This window comes from Clavelina lepadiformis, chromosome 4 (genome assembly GCF_947623445.1).
Source record: "Clavelina lepadiformis chromosome 4, kaClaLepa1.1, whole genome shotgun sequence".
NCBI lineage: Eukaryota > Metazoa > Chordata > Ascidiacea > Aplousobranchia > Clavelinidae > Clavelina > Clavelina lepadiformis.
The window spans coordinates 2,447,114-2,471,034 of NC_135243.1; the positions used below are offsets into that span (position 1 = coordinate 2,447,114).

The 23,921-nt window shown below is 37.8% G+C and overlaps 2 protein-coding genes and 1 long non-coding RNA gene across 5 annotated transcripts in view; 1 reads left to right on the forward strand and 2 right to left on the reverse strand.

Moving 5' to 3' along the window:
- LOC143453429 (uncharacterized) overlaps positions 1-7,404 on the forward strand; it is a 195,784-nt gene extending 188,380 nt beyond the window's left edge. The window contains exon 2 of the long non-coding RNA XR_013115180.1: positions 7,148-7,404. This is a non-coding gene — a long non-coding RNA (uncharacterized LOC143453429). The remainder of the gene's footprint in view (positions 1-7,147) is intronic.
- LOC143453389 (5-oxoprolinase-like) overlaps positions 1-23,921 on the reverse strand; it is a 53,935-nt gene that overhangs the window by 6,754 nt on the left and 23,260 nt on the right. The window lies entirely within an intron of this gene.
- LOC143451664 (uncharacterized) lies at positions 11,194-22,341 on the reverse strand. Its single transcript, XM_076952371.1, has 12 exons — positions 22,263-22,341; positions 21,872-21,964; positions 21,679-21,750; positions 21,483-21,506; positions 20,396-21,366; positions 19,986-20,316; positions 19,824-19,878; positions 19,657-19,718; positions 13,045-13,131; positions 12,133-12,392; positions 11,333-11,509; positions 11,194-11,250 (listed from the first exon to the last, which is right to left on the reverse strand). The coding sequence occupies exons 2-12, from the start codon at positions 21,915-21,917 to the stop codon at positions 11,194-11,196; spliced, it is 2,142 nt and encodes a 713-aa protein (XP_076808486.1). The 5' UTR covers positions 21,918-21,964; positions 22,263-22,341.

A 23,921-nucleotide genomic window follows, 5' to 3' on the forward strand; every position in this document is an offset into this window, starting at 1 on the left:
CTGCATAAAGAGCGAGTTGATGTCTATGTTGCTGACGTCAGACTGAAAGCTTCTATATATTCTTTAACTCACAGTGTGAGGTAGGCATCTACGCATGCAGTGAAGTCGTGCGAGACAATCTTGACCATGGACTTGAGATGATAGTTAAGACTTGTTTAAATCTCATCTCCATGGCAATCTTTTTAACTGCTACTTCATACTCGGAAAAGCTGCATACATAGACATCTGATATCACAGTTGAACGTTAAAAATATTAAATTAAACTTGATTATGCAATAGCATAATTACTAATCAATATATAAACACAATAGACCAGCATCGCAAAGTGAACAATAACCATTAACCAAACAATCGATGATGCAAAGTTTTGCGACGACAACTTAAAGCAATCGAGCTTAAACAAGACTCAAACTCAGCATTCTTTTACTTTTGCTGCCAAACAAAGCAAAACAGTTGTAGGCACCAAAACACATGCATTGCCAAGCTGATGTAATTTCAATCTAACAACAGCATAGACTCACAAGTATAAATGTATGACAGCATCAAACAAATAAACAACTCTAATTACGCACAGAAGTGAGGCTTACTTCAGCTCTTGCCAGACACTAACATAAGCGTAGGTGCAGTTCTACAACCAACAGAAAACTAGGATATAACTAGGAATGGGAAAGCAGATCAAAAAGGTTGAGAACCGATGCTTTAAATCAAAGTAAAAAGTGATAATAAACTCATCTCTGACGAAATATTAAACACCATGAAAACTATAAAATAAGCAAAGACGAAAAATACAAAACCCACATTTAAAGTCACCAGTAGGTAGTAGCTTAATACAAATGCATTGTCAACTGGAAATATCAGAGTTAATAAACTTACGAGGTCCAACATTTTTGGTCTTGATAGGTTTCCAATGTAAAGAAGATCTCTCCAACCCTTAGTGAGAGCAAGTGCCATTCTTTCACCTTTCCTCTCAAGGAGAGCATTTGTGGCGACCGTCGTTCCCATCCGGATGAAATCGATCTTACTTGAGTCGATTGGTTCGATCATTAAATTTTCAACTCTTTAAAACAAAATTAAAATATGCATACATAATTAGGCGGTGTATAGATTTAAACAGCATTTCATAGCATTCGTTTTAGCCATGTCAACAAATGATTAAACTTGAGGAAATGGTGGGAAACTACGCTTAATTACATACAAAATTACAGACATATTTGTATTTAAGCACAAAAATTCAAACTACATTTTATAATAATCTTTTTAGTCTCGTCAACGAATCAAATAATTAAATTTAAAGAAACAATGAGAAATTAAAATCATCTGCAAATTTATGATGAACTATTCCATAAATATATATATATTTTTTTTTTTTATCACAAACCTCTTCCATTATCCTTCGAATTCCTTCCCTGGGAGCATCAGGATAATTTTGTGGATTGACAGACAACAGCTTCATCACTCTTGTCTTTCCGTCTAAGAATGTATAATTATGGAAATCAGGAAGGTAAACAAATACAATTATTTGTCAATGCAAGTTTGCTCACAGCAGGGTTAGATCTGTTAAACTTTACCAGCAAAGCATAAATATTGAAACAAAAATAAAACCAAACTGTCAAAGAACTGACTTCTCTATATAAATAGGAGTGGGCTATACTGGGGTGATTTTTCAAAAACAACAGAACTGGAGTTTAAAAGGTGCCTACGGACATACCTAGGAACGTGCAAAAACATTTTTTTGATTTCGTGCAAATTCCGGATGGAGCCCGGACTTTATGTGAAAAATTCAAGATGGCCGCCATACAAATTGACAAATCTGCAATAAATCTGCTTCCTGTCAAGCTTTTGGGCTGATTTTGGTGTCAAAAGAAGCAGAAAGTTGAGTTAGCAACACATGTTCCTAAACACATACTGTGCAAGTCACATGTGTGTGAGAAATTGGATGAGGCATGCCTATATGTCTTAAAATCAGCAGAAGACCAGATCGGTTTATGCCAGATGTTAAAGAAACAAGAGCCGAGACTGAAGTCATACCTTCGAGTAGGCAAGTCAATTATCGCCTCAGTTGTAGTCCCGGCTCTAGTGAAGCTTGTGGCTAGGGGTGGTGATGGCAAGACTACTTCCATGGCAGACGAGTTTAGCCTGGTGTTGGAGGATAGTGGTACTCACAAATCCTTCTCGCTCTATAAAGACCGCAGATTCACAAGGTTGGGTCACACTGCTGGTGCGTTGGTTGATTGTGTTCTCCATTTCAAGAAGATGCTATCCAGAACTAGCAAAATAACCTCCTTGTCAGAGCCTGTTCCCTTTACCTGGAGAATGAGTTCATTGTGGCATCACTAAAAGCATTGTCTCACTTCTGTCACAAGGTGACAATGCCTTACCTCAACATGGTAGAGTGTTGCCAGCAATCCGACCTCGTCCGGATCCTTCCTAAACTATACAAAGATCTTGAGGGGGGCTAATCTGGAAACCCTGTCTGAGTTCCATGTTCCCTGGAAGCATGTGAATGCTGAATCACACAGCCCCACAACAGACCTCGACCATTACTTAGTTACTGCTATGGCCAAGCAGAGTGCACTTGGCCTCAAGATGCAATATGGAAGACAGTACTGGGAAGACGAGACAGATAATAGTGAGAGGAGTACAAGGATCCATACACTAACTGAAGAAATGAGGGTAAACCTCCCCACAGAGAACGTGCTTGCAGAAAGATACTTAGCCCGATTCGGACATCTTGCAGGACTGTCCGCAGGACATTCAAATAGATACTTTAAAGCGAAACGAATAAAAGATGATCTAATGTTTGCTAAAGATGCACCAATTGACAGTGAGCTAGCATCCTGTAAAGTGATGAAGAAGTTAGATGAAATGGAGATTGCATGGACAGACACAAAAAGAATCCATGAAAACTAAACTGAAGGAACGTATTAAAAAAAGCAGGAGGGAGGGAGATTTCCTCAACCACCTGGTGGATCAATGTAACAGACATGGGGGCCCAATTACAAAAGTAGAAGAGCTCCGAGCTCTGCCAACAGCATCATCATCCACGCTGAAAAAAATTGTCCGCATGGAAATCCAGTAACAACGGATGATTCATCCACACAACAGCCAGGCAAATCCCAGCCTCTACTAAGTAAACAGCTTGAATGTAGATACCATGCTGGTGAACCTAGCTGTGATTCTTGGAACTGAGGATGAGGATGTTGGGACCATCTTCCCAACAGAAGATGAGGTATATGCCATTTTAACCTCTACTGCTGCAGCTTCCTCTGTTGACACAGATCAAATAGTGAAAATGTGTATTGCAGCAGCAATTCCTGAACTCCATAAAGAATACCCTATAGGAACGAATGTGGCTGTGGTGTGGGACGGAGAAAACAACGTCAGTGGTTTTTGGCAAGGGTCTGCCATTTAAACAATGACGGCACTGCACAATGTGACCACTACGAGCGGGTTAACGATAACAACAATACCATGTGGAGGATACCAAAAAGAGATGACATTCAGGATGTTATTCCTGTTCAAATCGTCCCTGTCACAGTAGAGACTGAATGGGTGTTCCAAGGTGTGACGACCATTGTGTCGTTACTAAAGTGTATAAATGTATCTCAAATCTCTAGTGTATTTCATGACATTTTTATGTGAATTTCATATACCGGTAACAAGTTATTTGCATATAGTGCTGAAATTGTCATCATTATTCTTGGATGCGACCAGTAATCTTAAATTGCACCAACAAAAATGAAAAAATTATGAAAAATAATGACCAAAATATAATACTTTCAATGTTTTAGGGAACTTTCAAGCATGCTGGGCTTTTTGTTGCTGTTTTAAAGTAACAGGCTCAATTTTCTGCTTCTTTTGACACCAAAATCAGCTCAAAAGCTTGATTGGAAGTAAATTTATTGCAGATTGGTCAATTTGTATGGCGGCCATCTTGAATTTTTCATATAAAGTCCGGGCTCCATCCGGAATTTGAACAAAATCAAAAAAAATTTTTTGCACGTTCCTAGGTATGTCCATAGGCACGTTTTAAACTCCAGTTCTGTTGTGTTACTTGAAAAAAGTCAAAATCACCCCAGTATAGCCCACTCCTAATATAAAGATTAATCAACTGCAACCTCATACTAACTTGGGCACTTTGCATACTATGATGTCAGACGATGTTTGACACTTCCTGAAGGTTCCTCCTCGGTCAATCGCAAACTGAAAGTTTCTTTTACTGCTCATCTTCTTTGTCAATTTAAATAAACAGGAAGACAAAGTTTTATGACACCCAGCTGTATGCTATATCAAAACTAATTAAAGTGTGTAATTATGTGTTTATTTTACTGCATTCGGTAGATCTGTGATTTGTTTTGTAACTCTATTTGCAATTCACCGCAGACGGCAGTCAGTTGGCAGATCTGTGAACTACTTCTGCTGCATTTGCAATGAATGATTTCAATATTGATAATGAAGTATAATATATAGCCTACTATTACCTTTATATATTAATATATACTATATTAATATATCAACCGGGGCTACTTTGATAATGGAGGCTACTATGGCGGACTGAGACGTGTAGAAAGGAAAATAGCCTCGTCCAAACAGGCTATAAGCGTAATGTTTTGCGGAAATGGTGCAGGGCAGTTTTTACCACCAATGACTGTTTATAAGTCAAAGAATCTTTATGTAGAGTGGACTCGAAATGGACCCCAAAATGCTTTATACGACCATTCCGTGAGTGGTTGGTTTGACGCTTCTTTGTTTGAAAAACGTTTTTTTGGTTTGTTTCTGGAAGCTGTCAAGAACACTCCAGGTACCAAGATTATGCTGGGTGACAACTTGGCCTCTCATTTTAGTGAAACAGTCTTGAAGGCTTGTGAGGAAAATGACATTAAGTTTGTTAGCCTGCTTCCGAATGTGACGTATCTCCTTCAACCATTGGACGTCAGTGTCTTTGGGCCAGGTAAATGAATGTGGCGTCGAATTTTAGCAGAATGGAGGAAAGGGAATTGTTCCAAAAACTCCATTTCGAAGAATATTTTTCCTATGTTGCTCAAAAGACTCTGTGATGGGTTGAACGAAAAGCAGCAAAATTTGGTCGCAGGGTTGAAAGCCTGTGGAATTTTCCCAAAAGACCGAGAGCAAGTGCTGAAGCGACTGCCACCTGCCAATTCTCAGCCAGTTCGAGAAGTGCTTGGTAATGCAGTCGCCACAATGCTTGAGGAATAAAAAGACAAACATCATCAAGAAAACGTGGTCCCAAGATAACTCCAGGAGCAGCAATTTCATCATGTGATATTGCTGATTTAAATTCATCTCGATCTGATGCAAGAAAATGCAAATGTGCTGCTGCAGAACCCTATAAGAACTATAACCCTACAAAAAAACTATAAGAAAAGCCCCAAGGGAGGGCTACAATGAACATTTTAGGTATTTACAATGTACTATCAGAGTAGGCCCAACCCAGGGGCTACTACGATAATTTTTTAAAGCTGAATAAAAAAAGTGTGAAAACATAAAAATGAATTTTTTCTATTTTTTTGAGAAGCTTAGGACCAAAGTGTTACTCATTCAAGAAAAAGACCCTTTTTGAGCAATATGTGAGAGAGGAGGCAAAGAAATGTCCTGAATCCTATCATAGTAACCACGGTTGACGGTACCCTTGCACTATATATACTATTGAAGTTAGGATGAGCATTTTTCATGTCTATATACTATATAGTTATGAAATGGATGCGAGTTAACGAAAGAAACTTCTTACATCTCGTGTTTACTTTTGACACCAAATTTGTTTTAGGTCTCTATAGCCTACTACTTTTTCACTCCCATATCAGGATCGAATATTGACAATCTTTTACATCATAATTTCTCTTTTATTACCTCATTAGTCATTACCCTTTCCCGTTCAGGCGTTCAAAACTCGAAGTGCAGAAATACAAGAGACCCATTTGTTTCTCCTTCTTGCTATAGGCTATAGCATTTATCACGATATGTTTCCTATAAATCTATAAGCTTAGTGTCGGTCTGTGTCCATTCCTCTTTTTCATGACATAATGAAAGTGATGCACCTGCAAGTAGGGATAGGTTGATACGAACCAAACTTGAACAGATTCCCAAACATCGCCTGTATAGACCTATCAGACTGAAAAGTACGGTACCGGTAGTTTTGTACGAGAAATCGTGTGTGCAAACACATAAGTTTTAGTGAAATAGCATGCACTGAAGAAGCCTGAATTCTATTTTTTTTTATTATACCATCCACTCTTTCTTTGCTTATTTATTTAAACCGGCGTGATTATCAAAATATTCGGCGCACGCTGATGAGATTTGGAAATTGGAATGTTAAAAGTAAGTTTCGTGCATGCAGGTACCACTCAGTATTCATAGACATCGTATGTTTAATCACTTTAATCTTTATAGCATGGTACTCTTTACTCTAGTGTAGAGCTTGCAGGTATATTACATGTTTTGTATTGTATTTGTAGGTTTCATGTTGCACATTTTCAAAATATTTTTACGATTCGCAACGGAGTGTGAAGTAACTGTCATATTTATTGCTTAGTTAACTAGTTACCCCAGGCCAATTTTTATTAACACAGGATAATACCTCTGCCTTGACACACCTAGTTTTGAAGAGTTAATGCAGATGAGGTATTCGCTTTAACCACCTCAAATGTGGGGCTATTGCACAGACAGTCGTATTTTATACAACTGGAAATCTACGTGTGTTTATCTGATCGTTTGCAAGTCATTCCTAGGGCAACTACTAACCAGCAATAACTCACGTCTTGAGATGAGATTCGTCAATACCGAGGAAAAGCCGCAAAACAAGATCGAACTTCACCATTCATCGCTCGATTTAAAACGACCGAAAGTCGGTATGAAACATTTACGGCTGTTACTGTTACACGTCCTACGGAGCAGTAGCCTATATTGTGGCGGTCGTAGTAATTGCAATAATTTATATAATTGGCATTTTAAGCGTGTGTGTTTTCCAGTCAGATGCAATTGAATACAGTCGAATCCGCTTAATTCGGACACCGGATAACTCGGACAACCGCTTTATTCGGCCAAAATGCTCGAGAACGGAACAAAAGTAAAAATTGAATGTAAAAAACTCCTGTTAATTCGGACAATTCTCCGCTTAATTCGGACACAGGTTCGCAATTCCTATCGTTAGGTTATGACAAAATAAACAGTACTTCGTTCGTTTTAACACAAGATGCAGTTGCATTATGAGTGATTATGGTGAAACAATGACGATCGATGCAGTAACAATCGACAATGAACTCATATAAGGCCGTGCCAGCTTCATAGTCGCTTTTACTTCGGTACCATTGCGTCCATCTTGGTGAACAGAATGGTACAGAAAAGTTTAGCACAAAAAGTGAAATTGCTCACTAAAGTAAACGAAGACGTTTTATGCGATCAGTGGCAGTTACTGCAGTAGAGCGCAGCTGCAATTCATTTATTACGCAACAGTACAGTATTTTAATTGCGTTTTTGCCTTTATGCATGACCATGAAACGAACAATTGCTTTTCCGCTTAATTCGGACAAAAGTGAGCGGAACCAAAGTGTTCGAATTAAGCGGAGTTGACTGTATTTAAACAGGTGTATTATTCTTGATTAATCCCGTATTCAAACATTAAATTCCTAACCGACTTATAGACTTATACTGACCTATAGTTGAAGTGTTTAAAGTTTCACTGTGTTTCACGGCGTAAAGTTTGATGGTACTTTGGTGGAAAACTTAGGTGACTCAGAATAATGTTAGATATGAAATGTTACACGTAGCGTGGCAAGCAGCATGTCTGTCGCTGATTGGCTGGATGCAGCGGTAATGCTAAAAAATTCGAATGCTAAAATTTAACAAGTCAGAAAAATGGGGCCTCAAAAGCTTCTTCCTTGAGGCACGTACCCCTCTTACCCATATATGACCACAGCACTTGTGTCATTAAATTTGAGCAAGTCTGGAGAAGCAATCTGGAGCTGACTATACAAGGCAATTAGTAGGTGAACAAAACATCCTCATAATGTTTGGGAAAATTTTATGCCAACTTAACAAACAGAAAGTCAACTTTCGTCATATAGCAAGTTTTATTTTAACAAACATCATTCCAGATATCTGGTATATTTTGTTGGACGTGCCACTAAGATGCAATGAATGTTAAATCTCCGCAGACTTTGACTTTTAAACGATTGTCAAAAACTGTCTTTGGCACGTGTACTTTATTAAATAAACGTGGCCGCGATAAAGCGGTGGTGGATCGAGCGAGGATTCTCGCAAACGTTCAGTCCTTCTACCATTCAGCATCAGCTGCTGGAGCAGCACAGTTAGTCCCGGGTTGAGCGAGTGATCAACTACTTCGACGACTGCAAGCGTCACAAAGATCGCTCAGTCAGATTTGGAAGGTCTCAACATCCGGATGACGACAAAGCCCTCTCACTGAAAGATAAACTGAGAGCCAGCTGGTTCTACTGCGCACGTGCAAGATCTCTTTGAGCTTTTATGAGTTTTAAAGGCGAGCGCTACATCAGTTTATGGGTCAATTTAAAAATTGATTCCACGAAAAAAATGGTGAGGAAGTTGTAGGAATGTAGGTAAAATATCCGGGCAATTGAAAAATGTGTTGACTTAATTAGATGTAAATGCCTTGTCAAAATTAAAACATATTTGAATTTCTTTAAGCTCTGCCAACTGGTCGACGAGTACACTAGACAACATCAAAATTATTCCTCAAATAAAAATATACTGCCTAGAGCCCTAGACTAACTTTGAGACGCTGATTCCAAATCTGAAATCAGATTTGGTCTATCACGTCAGGTTTTCAAGATATGAAAATTCACGAAATTCGGATTTTGCATTGATTGGCACTATATTATAAGGTGCTACAGTACAAGGTATTGTGCAATTTTCTTTCCCAGCGAGTTGTTGGTCATATTATGTCACAATGCATTTTATGTAAGATTAATATTGTCATTATTTTGTAAATACAATGTTCTATCTTTTGACAATTAATGCATTCTTGAATGTTCTTGACCATGACTAGGCCTATAGGGTGGGGGGGGGGGGGATTTACGGGTCATTAACTACCGGGCTTAGAACTGGAACATATGTGGAGACCATAAAGTTGTGTCACTTTTGCTCGGATTGCAGTTGGGTTACACCAAGCTTATGTGCTTTCTCTGTTTGTGGGACAGTCGAGACGATGCAAACCACTATGACACAACTGAATGGCCAATGAGAACGGAAGTTGTTGGAACGAACAAACAAGTTAACGAACATTGTTGGAAGATATAATGTTAAGTGCCAACCCCTAATTGATCCGAGCAAAGTGTACTTGCCACCACTTCACATTAAACTGGGCCTGATGAAACAATTTGTGAAGGCAATGGATTTCAATGGAGATGGATTCCTACATATAAAAGAAAAAATTGGTGCAATACTATGTGATGCTAAACTGAGACCTGGGATATTTGTTGCCCGCCAAATACGTGATTTGATCCGTGACCCAATATTTCCATCCAAGCTTAATTCAATTGAATTAAAAGCCTGGAATGCATTTGTACAGATTGTACAAAATTTTCTTGGGAACTATTACGCAAGGGGCAAATATTACGCATCCAGGACTTCGCCGAAACATACTGCATGAAGCCCACGAGAAATATCGCAATCGCTCCTTTCGCAAAAGTACATTACAGGCGACGTTGATAAAGTTTAAGTAAACATTTAACATTTAGTAAACATTTTCATTTAAGATAAACATTTAAGTTTGGGAAAATATTTGTCAGAAAATAATTACAATTAATAACGTATAATTATAAAAAAAAACAAATGTTTATATTTCGAACAGTCAAAACAAAGTTCTGACGTGCTACTGTGCTTGATGTTGCTGTGTTGTTTATTTTTCGCCGTTTTATTTTTGAATTAGTCGTAAAGCTGTAATTTTTATTCACTTCATAAAATGATGTTCTTACAGCATTCCATAAACCTAAAACACTTTCAATCCAAGCATCTCTTGCCCATTTGTTTGTTCATAGCGTTGTTTGTGCAAAAAAAGAGCGAAAAGAGAATAACCCCTAAAAGGGAGCGCGGACGAGGTTCCGTTCCGACGTTGACAAAAGAGCGAACTCTCGAGATCGTTTTTAAAGAATAAGATAAGAATAGAGTATACAGTTCATCTCGAGTCGTTAAGCAGTTTATCAAGAGTAACAAGCAAAGCTTTTCCGCTCCACTTTCACATTTCGATAGGAGCATACAGTGGGCAGACGCGGGAATTTTAAACCGGGCTCTAAAACAATTTTCCCCGCTCCTTAACGCAATTCAAAATACGTAACTGCTTGCTAACCTGGTTGTCATAAGCACGGAGTGTAAGCAAAGACGCAGTTTCTTTCCGCATCTCAGGAACGCATAACAGCGACTGTTTTCATAAGTTTCCAGCCGAACAACTCGTAGCAAAAGTTGCAGCAGGAAGCTAATCCCCTGATATAACTCTGTGTGTTTGATGTCTTGCCCCAACTACACACCGGGCTGTTATTATTATTACTGCTGTTATTTGTCTGCGTCAAGGTGATATAAAAAATTTTCGTAGCTTATATTTCTGTTAATCATTGGGTACAAGGTAGAGGCAGCATTCGAGGCGGATGCTTTGGTCTACAAGCCATCGGTACCAGTCTCATTAGATTTGAGCAGATATAGACAATTTAGAGATGAACTCTACAAAATAATTAGCGATGATAAAAATCTGAATCTAAAAATCTAAAAATCGCTTGGTCAGAAATGTGACGCTGAAAATATTGACACAAAAACAATTTTTTTCAAGCAACAAATTTTATTTCCACAAAACTCACTCTGGATATTTCAAATCACAAAAAATCAGCAAATCTAAAATAATGTAGCAAACTCACCATTTAACATAATGCAGTAAATATTTATTTCAATAAACATGTCGCACTATTCCAATTATGACATCACTATTAGTTTATGTACAAATATAACTCAATTTTATCAACAAACTTGAAAATCTGTAGATGACACATCGAGTTGAGCGGTCGCTCGATGTCGCACAATTCCGAGGTTCAAATTTCGGCCACGATGTGTTTCCTTTTAAACAAGTAAATCGATGTGAGAAAGGAATTTTAACATAATTTGATTAAAAACTAAGTTTCGGTTTAAAAATCAAACCTACTTACCATTATTTCGTCAGCACTTCTCGCGCAAAGTGAGTATGACGCCATAACCAACATTAACTCGCAACCGCTATAAATTAAAAATTTGGTTAAAAGTTAAATTTCTGTGCAAAGTTCAAGTTGACACAAATATGACAAGAAATAAAGAATACCGAGCCATGAAGCTGGTCAAGGGCGAGTTGAATTTTTTGTTTCTCGCTCGAATTTGGGAGGGTTGTTTCACCTTCAAAGCAACCATCAGCCATGATCAGACGTTCTTCAATTTTAGCGAAAAATTCTGGTCCTGGAATATCTTTTATAATGTTGCCTCTGATGTACAACTCCTTTACCTGCAGATGAAATGTTTGTAAACTACAACCTGGTGTATTGATGAAGTTAATATATTACTACATACAAGTTAATATTAAAATTCATTGGTTAATAACTAACCAGCACCACGTGGTCTGATTTAGGCCTAGCCTACTGGTCCAGCATAATTTTTGGTTTTGAATTTAATAGAAATAATTTTGAGCGGCCAATTAAAACCGGTATCGAGTATTAGTTGTAGAAACAAATCCTGATAATAAATTTGCAAAAATAATTTCAGTTTTAATAAAATTGAAACTTTTCTGTTGACCTAAAAATTAACCTGTTCATGCCAGGCTAAAACTGATCTAACAAATGTTTTGCCATTTTTTCATTAAAAAGAAGGAATTTTAAGCGACCAAGTTTATCGCAGATTCCACATTCCTTGTAGATTCAAGTAATCACTAAACCGTCACAGAATTATTCTGCAATTTTATATAAATTAGCACAAAATATCCGACCTACACTGCCCAGTAATCTCAACAAACTGCCTTGAAAAATATCTTTTTCCTAGCGATTATGACGTCATAAGCACAAAGTAAAGAATTCATGATGACGTCATATACTGTTCTGAGCAAACAATAAAAAGTTGAATAAATCGTCAAACCTTTCCAGGCATCTCAGAGATCGCCGAAATTAATCTTTCCACATCACCAGGGGAGAAGCAAAAGCTCAAATGAAGCTTCTTTAACTCATTTTGTTGATTTCTCAAAACGTCACAAAATATCGCGGCTTCCGATGATGACAAATTTAAATAACTCAGAACCAGCTCTCTTGGAAAGTGCAGTGACGCCATATTGAAGAGTTCCATGTCGCTGGATTCGTGTAATTCGCATAAAAGCGAAATATATTTGCGTTTGTCGTCCTCTAAACAAACATATTATTTACTTATTTACCGGTTGTAATTCGCCGGGTTATAGAAATAAATTTAAGACGGAAATTTTTCATGTTTAAGCAACAAAGTCAAGTTGAAAGCGAAAACTTTTTCTTATTTAAATTATCTGTTTGGGACGAATTAAAAAAAGAAGCAGTCATTTGCACTGAAGCACTGAAGATAAACTTAATACAACAACCAGAATTGGTATAAATGACATGGGGCCTATTTAGCCGGCAAATATTTTCAAAAAATTACCGGCAGCCTACTAAGTTAGGCTCTGTACACTAGCACTGGCAATATGTTTGCAATAGACATGTAAATTACAAAACTTACTTTTACTTGGCCTAGTAGGCTGTTGTATTAATCTACCAGTGATTATGTGGAAATATTTCCCGGCTAAATAGGCTACATGTCATTTCAATCAATTTTCACAAAATATTATCACACAAATATTTTCACAGCATGACCAGTCTGCCAGCAGCCTTACTGTACTAGGCCAAGTAAAGGTAAGTTTTTAAATTCAACATAAATGTGTGTTCTGTTACACATAATGCATGTTTATGGAAAATAATACATAGACAACCATGCACATGCAGTTTATTCAATTCGCAGATTTGGGACAAAGTTAGAAAATAAACTTACGTGACCAATCTCTATACTGCTTTTTCTCAAAATGTTCCAGCTGTGACTTTAGTGCTTTTGTCCAAATCCCCCTCTTCTGAGCAATATCTGGAAATAAATTATTATCAAGCTTAATACTGACAGGTGACAAATATAGTCTAGGGCCTAGACGAAATAGCTTGCAAGTAACCGTAGGCTAGAATGCAGTGAATTGTACTAATTGTAACTATCTCAAATATTTCACATATAATTGCTGTATACTACCAAAGTTACATTTTTCTGACTGACTGGCTGCCATTTACTGAAGTTGCATTTTTGATTTACCAAACTGTGTGAATGGCAGCTCATAATACAGACAACTATTTTATCTTTTTAATGCTGATTACTACAGTTTGAAAACACTATTTTCATCCAAATTTGATAAACAGTAGTCTTCGAAATAGGCACAGTATATATATTGCTAAAAACAAAAAAATGGGTTGCAGTAATATTTTCAGACTGCATGTTAAAAGCAGTTGCTAGAGTATCTTTTATTTTATAATGGTTATATATTACAAATACAACGCATTGTTCTAAATAATAAGCAAACTGTGCATGAGACCGTTTTTTTATAAAGTACATGGATCACGAACTGTCAGAGGTGGGCAGTCAGTACGTAGAAAGTACCGTCAGTAACAGTACTTGGCAAAAAATGTACCAACGGTTCTGGTATTTGGTACTATTTCAAAAGAGTAGTCCGGTAAAGTAGTTTACCAGTAATCGGTACCGAACCACTTTTCGTGCAGTGGATAATGCTACAAGGGTAACTTTTGCTGATATTATGGCCCCGCTAAAGGTTACTTCAGGTCAAAAAATATGTGAACTCACTCTATGCGACTTTATTAGACATTCGTAGATTATAAAAGAGCAAAAAGCACTAAAATTGAAATCAAGTTGCAATTATAATGAAATTAAAAAAAAAACTTTTGAAAACCTAGAAGTAATCATTTTAAAAGTACCAAGCACTGGGACCAACTTAAATTTCTCAAAAAAAGTAACTCAGTACAGTGAAGACTTCCTTTCCTGCTGCATGCGCCACCTGCGTATCCCTAAAATCTGGAAAAGAGCCCTCGTGGTTGCCGTCCATAAGCCGAGGAAGCCTGCAGGAGATCCAAAAAGCTACCGCCCCATCTCCCTGCTCTGCATCCCCTTCAAGATCCTCGAAAGACTCATCTACGCCCGTGTCGAACCGATAATAGATCCACAGATCCCTCGGGAACAAGCTGGCTTTCGACACGGAAGATCAACCGTAGACCAGGTCACAGTTATGACCCAAGACATCGAGGACAGCTTCTCTGCTAAGAATAAGGCCGGCGCCGTGTTTGTTGATCTCTTGGCTGCCTACAACACCGTGTTGCACAACGGTCTTACCTGCAAGCTACTCCGTTATGGCGAAGGTCGGTTGTGCTGGTGCGTTGTTGTTGCGTTGTTACGATGCTGCGTTGTTGACTCCTGGCTCAGAAGGTTGCTATTTCTGTTCTCTGTGTCCTTCGCTCGTATATTAAAATAAATTAACACGAGGTTCTGAGTTTAACCTTCACTCAAACTCATACGTCCTGTGCACAAGCAAAACGGAATGGGGTGGTAAAACAAACGAGCAAATCAACTGAAATCAACTCGTGCTGGGAGCATTGTGAGGGTAAAAACCAGCGACTAAACAAACAGACAACCAACGGCCGCTACACCGTCTACTTCCTAACAGGAACATGGTCCACATGATCATGGAATTCGTACAAAACCGTAGTTTTACCCTCACCACCGGCAGCGGCCCACGAAGTAGACTACGCCGACTCAGAAACGGCGTCCCACAGGGCTCCGTCTTGGCTCCCCTCCTGTTCAACACATACACCTACGATCTGCCCAGCACCACCTCCAGGAAGTATGCCTATGCAGACGACCTGGCACTCCTGCATTCTGCCGGAGACTGGCAGTCGATGGAGAGGCACCTTAGCCAAGACATGCAAACACTAACAGCATATCTCCAGAAATAGAAGCTGCAGCTCAGCAAGGCAAAGACAGTGTCGGCGGTCTTCCACCTCAACAACAAGGAAGCACAGCCTGAGATAAACATCACTATTGATTGGGAAACCCTGCCCTACAGAGCCGAGCCCACCTACCTCGGCGTGACCTTGGACAGGGCACTAACGTATCGTCGACACTTGGAGTCACTGCACAATAAACTATCTGCTCTCGTCGCACTCCTAAGGCGGCTGGCGGGTTCAGGCTGGGGGGCCGGCGGAAAACCCCTTCCCTGGCACTGTCCACTTCCCAACCCCTGGCACTTGTCCACTCCACCGCCGAGTACTGCGCACCAGTGTGGTGTCGTAGCTCCCATACCCGCCATATCAGCACCGCCATCAACGACGCGCTGCGTATTGTGACTGGTTGCCTGCGTCCCACTCCAACGGACTACCTACTAATCCTTGCAGGCATCCAACCTGCTGAGCTACACCGCAAAGGAGTCATGATTTTTCTCGCTTGCCGCGCTTTGGACCCTGAAAACCTCCTCCATACCCCACTCCAGCGACCGCCATGAGGAAAGCAGCGACTGAAATCAAGACACCCCTTTGTGCCAGTCGCAAAACAGCTACTCAGTAGCGCAGAAGACCTTGGATTAAGTGCGGCGCACTGGACGAACCTCATCTGGAGCACGGAGTGGCAAAACAACACCTCCAGACTCTGTGACTTCATAGCCGACGCCGACCCAAACCCATCGGGAATGTCCGTCGCAAGACCTGCTTGGGTCAAGCTCAAGCGCCTGCGCACCGGCGTCGGACGTTAACGCTCAGATATGCACAAATGGGGACTGGCTCCCTCATCAGGATGCGAGTGTGGTGCCACAGAGCAGACAGCAGACCGCGTCATCAATGACTGCCCAATCCATCGACCCCCACATAGTGTGCGTGGTCTGAAAAGATTGGACGGAGGTACAATCACATGGCTGATGACCTCATGCCCGGCAATCTAGTCTGGAAGTGGAAAGAAGAAACGCTCAAACGACGAAGAAGAAGAAGTACAGTGATTCGGTTCTGTTCACTAAAAGTACCGATGGTATGTACGGCGATACAATAATTTGGTACTATAGTACTGCTGTACTGCCCACCTCTGCCAACTGTACTAAGTCCTGCTCAATAACCGATGTTTGATTAGTGGGGAATCATCTCTGAGATCGTGTAAAAACTATCTTCTAATACCATATTAGCAAAGAGAAATGAGCGAAATTATTACACTGCATGTTAATGCAGTAGAATTCGCTTATTATGACTATCTTTGGACCATACCATTTAGGTCACAATATCGGAATAGTCATAATAACCAAAGCTGCAACCCTGATACAGCACCACGCACCAAGCAGTATCGACACAGTCAGAAACCAATTGACTAAAATTGACAATCATTCCTGTCACGTTGCATAATTGATAAAGAAACATTGGGGGAATAAAATTGAAAAAGTGGTCGTAATACTCAAACACATGTCATTGTAAACAGAGACATTTCTATGGCAAAATATCAACATGATCATATAACATGGTCATTAAGCCGACTTCATTGCATGTAAATGTATGATATGGCATAGCATACCGTATGGTGGCTATACTTTTTGCATGAATTTGTAGGGGCGGCCAGTGTAAAATAACATAAGTGTTAGCCTAAACCATATTTCAGCTATATTAATTTCTGTTGGCCGAGACACTAAACAGAAACAGGTTTTGCTTGCTTTAGTAGTAGTGCTGTAATTGCTTTTGTAAGGTAATTGCTTTTGTAATAAGTTGAGGAGTACTGAAGCAGTTTATGATTTCATTAGTTTCAAAACCAAATTTTTGAAAAAACAATTGAAACATTGAGCCCAAACCATGTATTATAGATATTGTAAACGTTTGTATTATACAGATGAATGTAACAGTGCTTTTGCTCCAAATTAGTTTATTCTAATTTTATGCGAGTATGTTTAGTTGTGATTTTCAGTGTCAAAATACTTGTATATAGCAAAATGGCAATATAAATGATTTCCTGCTGTAAAACAAAACTTGTAAATTAGTAATTAAATTGCAATACATTTGCTATGTTTTAAATTTAATGAAATTTATATTCTTAGACTGACAACTCATTCGCAAAACAACCACTGATGTATTCTTCCACCACCTGCACTCAACCTCAGAGACATGCGCAACAAACACGATGTCTATTGTAAGGAGCAACCATACCACGAACATCTCATACAGTTGTTTGACGTGAAGACCACCTTGTGCTGCTTGCAACATGCTATCAAACTGCAACAGACCTGAGTGAACTGTGTGACAAACCAAAACTGATGAAAATCAATGTAGCCTTTTTTAATTAACGGTTTATAACAGCAGTTACAATGCTGAAACTGATCAATAGTCAACTCATAAGTCAACCACTGACTCTTACTTTAGTAACAACTACAGTCAACAGATCACGAAACAAAGCTTAGATGAGATCTGATTTGCAAAGTGTTTATATTTGGTTAACGTTGTTATGAATATTATTCCATTAAGTTATTTAAAATTGGCAAAAATGCCCACCATCGATTCTTGCATTGGATTCGTGCTTAGTAAGGCCTGTCCTGTATATTGTACAACACAAAACTGACAATTTATGAACGGACTGTGTTGAATGACGTGGAAATCACAACGCACAAATTACAGGTAATGCCACGGCACTTACAAACAATGTGCGAAAACAATCATATCCAATATTGAGCTTTATACCACCCAAATAGATATGTAATGTACAAAATGTTGTATCAGTGTTTGTGTAGCAATTGTAATACAGTAAAAGCTCATTAACTTGACTTCATTTCAATGGAAATTCAAATATAATTTTAGGAACTTAACCTTTTAAAGTGCATGTAAACTACTAACATGTAACATGTGCCTGTCCTGTATACTGTACAAAAATAAACATTTATGGTCTGGCTGTATTGAATTAAGTGGAAATTGAAACGCACAAACTACAATTAATGCCACGGCACTTAAAAACAATGTACGAAAACAAATGTACCCAATAATAAGCTTTATACCACCTAAATAGATATGTGTAATTCTATTGATTCTACTAATGTACAAAATGTTGTATCAGTGTTTGAGTAGCAATTTGTAAAATGTCATTAACTTGACTTCATTTGAATGGAAATTCAAACAATTTAAGGCAACTTAACCTAATATACATATATATATATAAATACATATATACATAGTTAGCACAAATTATCTTAACAATAGTGAAAAATTCGTTATTAATAGAATTAAACATAAACACCATAGTGATTTACTAATTTGATTCAGTAATGGGTTATAATAGGCTAGAACCTTCGCCTGTTTCTGAAACATGCCCTAATCTTTGGCAAATTTTCTTGGAATATTACGAAGTCCTGGTCAGACATAAAACGTAGGTTTTTCACATATATGCTTATTACCGGTACTTTACCGCAAGTTTCGGCTTTAGCATTACCCTTGTCCTATGGTGATGACGGGATTATTCAGACGCCATGTAACCTCCATACCACATTAACTGTGCTAGTGTCCATCTTAACTTTGCAACGTTAACTTTTAGATTATAACTAAAATTTAAATAGTTGTGCAAGTAGCAGTTACAGTTAACTTCATCAATTGCAAGTCTGGATCAGTTTGATACAAAATGACAACAATGAATCAATCACGTGACTTTGTTGTTAATTTGATTACTTTCACCGTAACCATTAGAGACTATGTTTCCATCAAACCTTTGCAAGTTTTAATAAATCCTTTGCTATATGCTTCGTAGTACTTTAGGACTGATTTATAACGAAAATTAAATTATTACGATGAGCATTTATTTTATACTCGATACTATTTAAAATACAATTTTATTGTTCACCATTATACTATTGTGATGGAGGTTTTAGCCTTTTAGGCCACATTTGCCCGTTTTATTTGTGATGAATATCATCGTAATGTTTTATATCTTTGTGACCACTTATGTTTGCACAATGTTTCGTCTCTCATATTTAAAGCATAAAATAAAACGAAAAACATGTGATTGAATGGATACGTTATTGTAGTATAATTTTGGAATTAAAAGACACGGGGATGTCTATAAAATGAACATCTTATTGAGAAATCTTGTCAAGTTGGAGCGAGTACAATAATAACATGACCTTTGCCGCGGAATACTTCATCACCGATAAATTTGAGACTCATCCAATTTAGTCGGAAAATACAAGCTCTAACCTTATAAGTTATAACAATCAACTGTAAGTGTAGCTTAAAATTTAGTGTTTTCTGCTGGCTTGTGTGTTTGGCATGAAAAAACGTTGTGAACGCGCTTTAGAGTTGAAAAGTAAGATTTAACGGCTTTGAGACTACTTTTCAAGTCATGGTGATTTATAAAGCAAAACTAGTGATTTGACTAACTTTTTCTTAGGTGGAATATATTGTGTTAGCGGCATGTAGCTTACGCATTACACTGCATAACTCCTTACAACTATGCGCTGCGAAAAAATATGATCGAAATTTACGGCCTAAGTGCTGCAATAATATCGTGAGATTCAGGACTCCCTAAGGAATAATAAAGTTAATAAACAATACATACCTGGAGAAAATTGATTATTCGGTAAAACGTTTTCATTCCCGGAGTGTTCATGTGCTTTTTGCCTAAATACAAGATTTGTGAGAAGTTAATATTTTATGGTAGGCATACTTGCGATCCAAATTGCAATTGTAGGCTTTTGAAGTACACAAAAGTTAAATTAAAATAACCTGGTACTTTCAGTTTCATTGTTGTCGGCTGCTGTGACCTGGTTAATGCTTGGATCTGTTAAAGCATAAAGGTAGTTAATAAATATTAATTTCTAGGTGATAAATGAAAGAATTACAATAAAACATGACTTAGCATGCGAATTTGACATTGTCTTGACATACCTTTCATCATATCTACCAGCAAGCCGCAGATAAATCTACGGATAACAGACCATTTTTCACTAGAGAAAAGTTGGTTGTCAACAAGGCTCTTAAACTCAATGAATGACAAGTTACTAATCACATGTTTAGCGGTGAAAAACTCCTGGTATAGCTGATGGGCGAAGAAATACTTTACATGGCCGTCAAACACGCGGCTGGTAGCAGTGAAATGGGCGTAAATGCCGACGACGATATCCTGTATCTCGTCTGGTTCAAGGTCAACTGCTGTGAGGTCGTCTCGTGTGATGACAACTGAAGACCTCATGGTAGCTTTGTAGGCAACTTCACTGAGCTGTGATATAAAAGAAGTACTATCACGTTTTTGTTATCATTACAACTTTGGTTAATTAAAGCTATAACAATCTACTGACCTGCCCCATAAGTAAAGTGATGTCTTGGTGTTTTGCGTGATTACTGCATCTCAGATTTTCTAACACAGTTGAAAAAACCCGAGTGGTTGTGTTAATTTCTCCAACATTCTTGGAAGGATTTAGACCTGCTGTGATTACCAATTGGAGTAACAATGGGTTAAAACACAAGGAGAAGACAACCGGAGCGCCCTCAGAGAGATCTTTCCACAGCTTGTCGGCCGATTTACCCGAATAGGCATAGAATAATTTCTTCATACTCTCATAAGGGAGGTCACCAAGCAGGATTGTGGCATCAGGGCGTAGGGACTCAGGAAGTGCAATAACGCTGTGGGGCCTGGAAGTAAATATAAGTTTAACCTTTCGAAGGAAATGTTTGCAGCAGAGATTAGCAATTAGATCAGGTACACTTTGGGGAGTATCATATGACACTTTAGGTGCGTTCTTGTTGAAAGACCAGTCAGCTTGATCCATGCCGTCAAAGAGCAGAAGACATTTCTCCTGATTCTTTTTTACCCATTCCCACACATATTTACAAGTGGCATCGTCTAGTTCTGGAAAATTGTTATCTATCAGCAGTGTACGTAGGTTAAGCTTTTCGCCGTCGGGTAAATCCATAAACCTAGAGTACAAGCAAAAGTATTCTTGGGTCTTGGCCAGACGTTTCGACAACGTGGTCTTTCCGGATCCAGGGTAACCGACAATTGCCGAGAATCGTTCGCTGGACTTTAGTAAGTTATCAAAGGAAACATTTCTATTGCGTTCCATCCCCTTCAGCTTTTCAGTTGACGGGGCATAGATTTCATGTTCAGGGACTGCACCTCCCTCGAAGAAAGAAATTTCACTGTAATTTGGATGGACAACTGGAATATCTGCTGCTGAAACTTTGATTCCGGCTTGTAGCCTGATGTCGTTTTCACGACGTTCAAGTTGCAACTGGCGAACTTTTTCAATGGCTTCTTCCATTTTCCGATCTGATGACCAAATAAATATCAATTTCAATCTCAGCATCTTTATTTTTCAAGACATTTAAGTAAATATTTGTCAATTATTCAATTGAGATCGATAAATATATTGCTTGTTTACTTACTTTTTTTGCCCGAAAATAATTTTCCTAAAAAAGTAAAATCCAACAACAATAAAACAGTAAGATTAAAATAAATATCTTCGTATATATTATATTTATAAAATAGCTGATTGAAGCTAAATGCTCCATCGAATTACCAACAATACGACGACATTTCTAATGTAATTAGGATTACTTAATTGATGAGATACAGACTTACTGAATTTTGACATGAGTCGAGATTTTTGTTTCATATTGGTAGCATTGCTGGTGGAAAACCCTTTTTCCTGACCTGAAAGAACTTTCCAGTATTGAAATTTATTTTACATCTTTTTTAACCGCAGCAATGCATACAGAAGAAAAACGAATATCAATAACTTAATACGTTAACTAGTTAAATAAAAATCTTTTACCATCGAAAGGTGCACTTATACTTGGATTTTCTTTGTTTGTTTCCATACGTGCTCTAGACGTTGATGGCTGGTTGGATAACTGACTCCCTTGATCTGCAGTTGGTCAGTAGAACAACATTTTATACAGAAAAAGCACAAAATAAACGCTTCTTTATTGCACGTAGCAGGATTTGATGTTTCCGAAATGTCTAATTGTTGGGATATGTGAAGCAATTTATTGTGTTTTGTGGACCTATACTTTATAATTATAAACTTTATTATTTTGATAAACTTAAAATCACCAACAAATTTTGAATAGTTGAAGTTAAATTCACTGTTTTATAGAGGATACCAGATTCCTAGTTAGTTTTAAGTAAGGTTTTGGTGTTTATGCTTACTGAGGAAACAATACCTATATTGAATGAAGTATTCAAAGATGGAGATGTTTCTGGTCTGGAATCTAACCGACCGCTCGTGCTTGATAGATCAGAGTTGGCTGGTGACAAGTAAAAACTACAAATTATGTTGAATAGTTGAACTGAACAGAACAGACAGTTGTAAATAATCGTATTCTAATTGCACAGCTTTAAGAGACAAAAACTAAACTAGGCTGAAACACAACAAGTAAAATTAAACAAACCATAAAAGGAAACTGGTAATCTTAAAATGATGAATCGCAATCACGCAACTGAAAAGAACTGAAGAGAACTGAGGAACTGAACTGAGAACATCATGGACGTGATTACGAGATATACGGCGGAGCTACACGGGGCGTTGATTAGTGATTGCGCGGGGCGTTGCATTAATCATTACAATAGTCACCAGGTCACCAAGTCACCAGGTGAAGATAAAATTTCTTTAGATTTTATTTAACGTAAATCGTTCTCTACTTTCTAGATTATCTTTAACTTTTTTTTACTTTCAATTTAAAACATTTTTTTTTCTGTCTACAGTATTTGAAATAAAGCAAATTCACACAAAACTTTGGTAGAGTTTGACCTGAGTGAGATTATTAAGTTTACGTAGAGGCTTAATTCGAGTAACATTTTTAAAACGACGTATAAATAAATCCTTAAAAAGGTGCAATGTTGCACACTTCCAAAACATACCTGCAAATGAAGTCGTTGGTAGATTGGCAATTGATGGACTAGTACTTGGTACTTCAGTTTTTGAAGTTGATGCTGAAATTGGTTGTTTAGGTTGCGTAAAACTGGTTTGCTCTAAGAAATGAACACATTAAATAAAGCAAGAAGCTTTAGTTGCAAGCAACAAATAATAACTTGCAAATAAAAGTTCATGATATTCACATCTTCATGTGAATTTGCAAATATACCAGATGTTGTCGAGATGGTAAGTTAGAAGTCAAAACAAACGCAGCACACAATAATGATGACTGTAACAATGGTATAGGTGTCTCAGATCGTTTAGCAAATTGTTTCTTACACAATGTTCGCAAGTGTTGCATGGGGTATTATTCATATACAACCACGTTGCATTTTAACATACGCTTGAAAGTTATGCCCCATATCCCCACAAAACAAAATTAACAGATGTGTAAAATCCAATCATGTCCCAAACAAGAGCAAGGACTTTTAAATTTAGTTAATATATAAGTAAACATGATTAAGTTAACTTACCTAATACACTACTCGTGTTCCTTTCTGCACGACATATTGTTGGTTGTTTGCCAACGTTTCCAGAACCTGCAATAAAACAGAGATTAAAAATGTCTAAATTCAAGTTACTGAAACCAGTTTAATGAAAATAGAAATAAGCACAATGAATGTTTGCAAAAATAAAAGAAATACAAATACATCAAACTGTATTTTTAAGATAGTATTTAATTGTACAGTATTGCATTTTCTAAAAAGAAAAGTGGTGCATTTGAATAAGATTCAAACAGAAATTGAACGTATCGAATATACACCTTGTGTTTCGAATTTTAATTAACTATAGAATTTGTAATTTAAGTAAAGAAAGCATAATCAATACAAACAGTATTGACTGCTTTTGGTCTATAATCTAATCATTACTTGTAGAAGGTATCTCAGTGTTCATAGCATTGGATTGA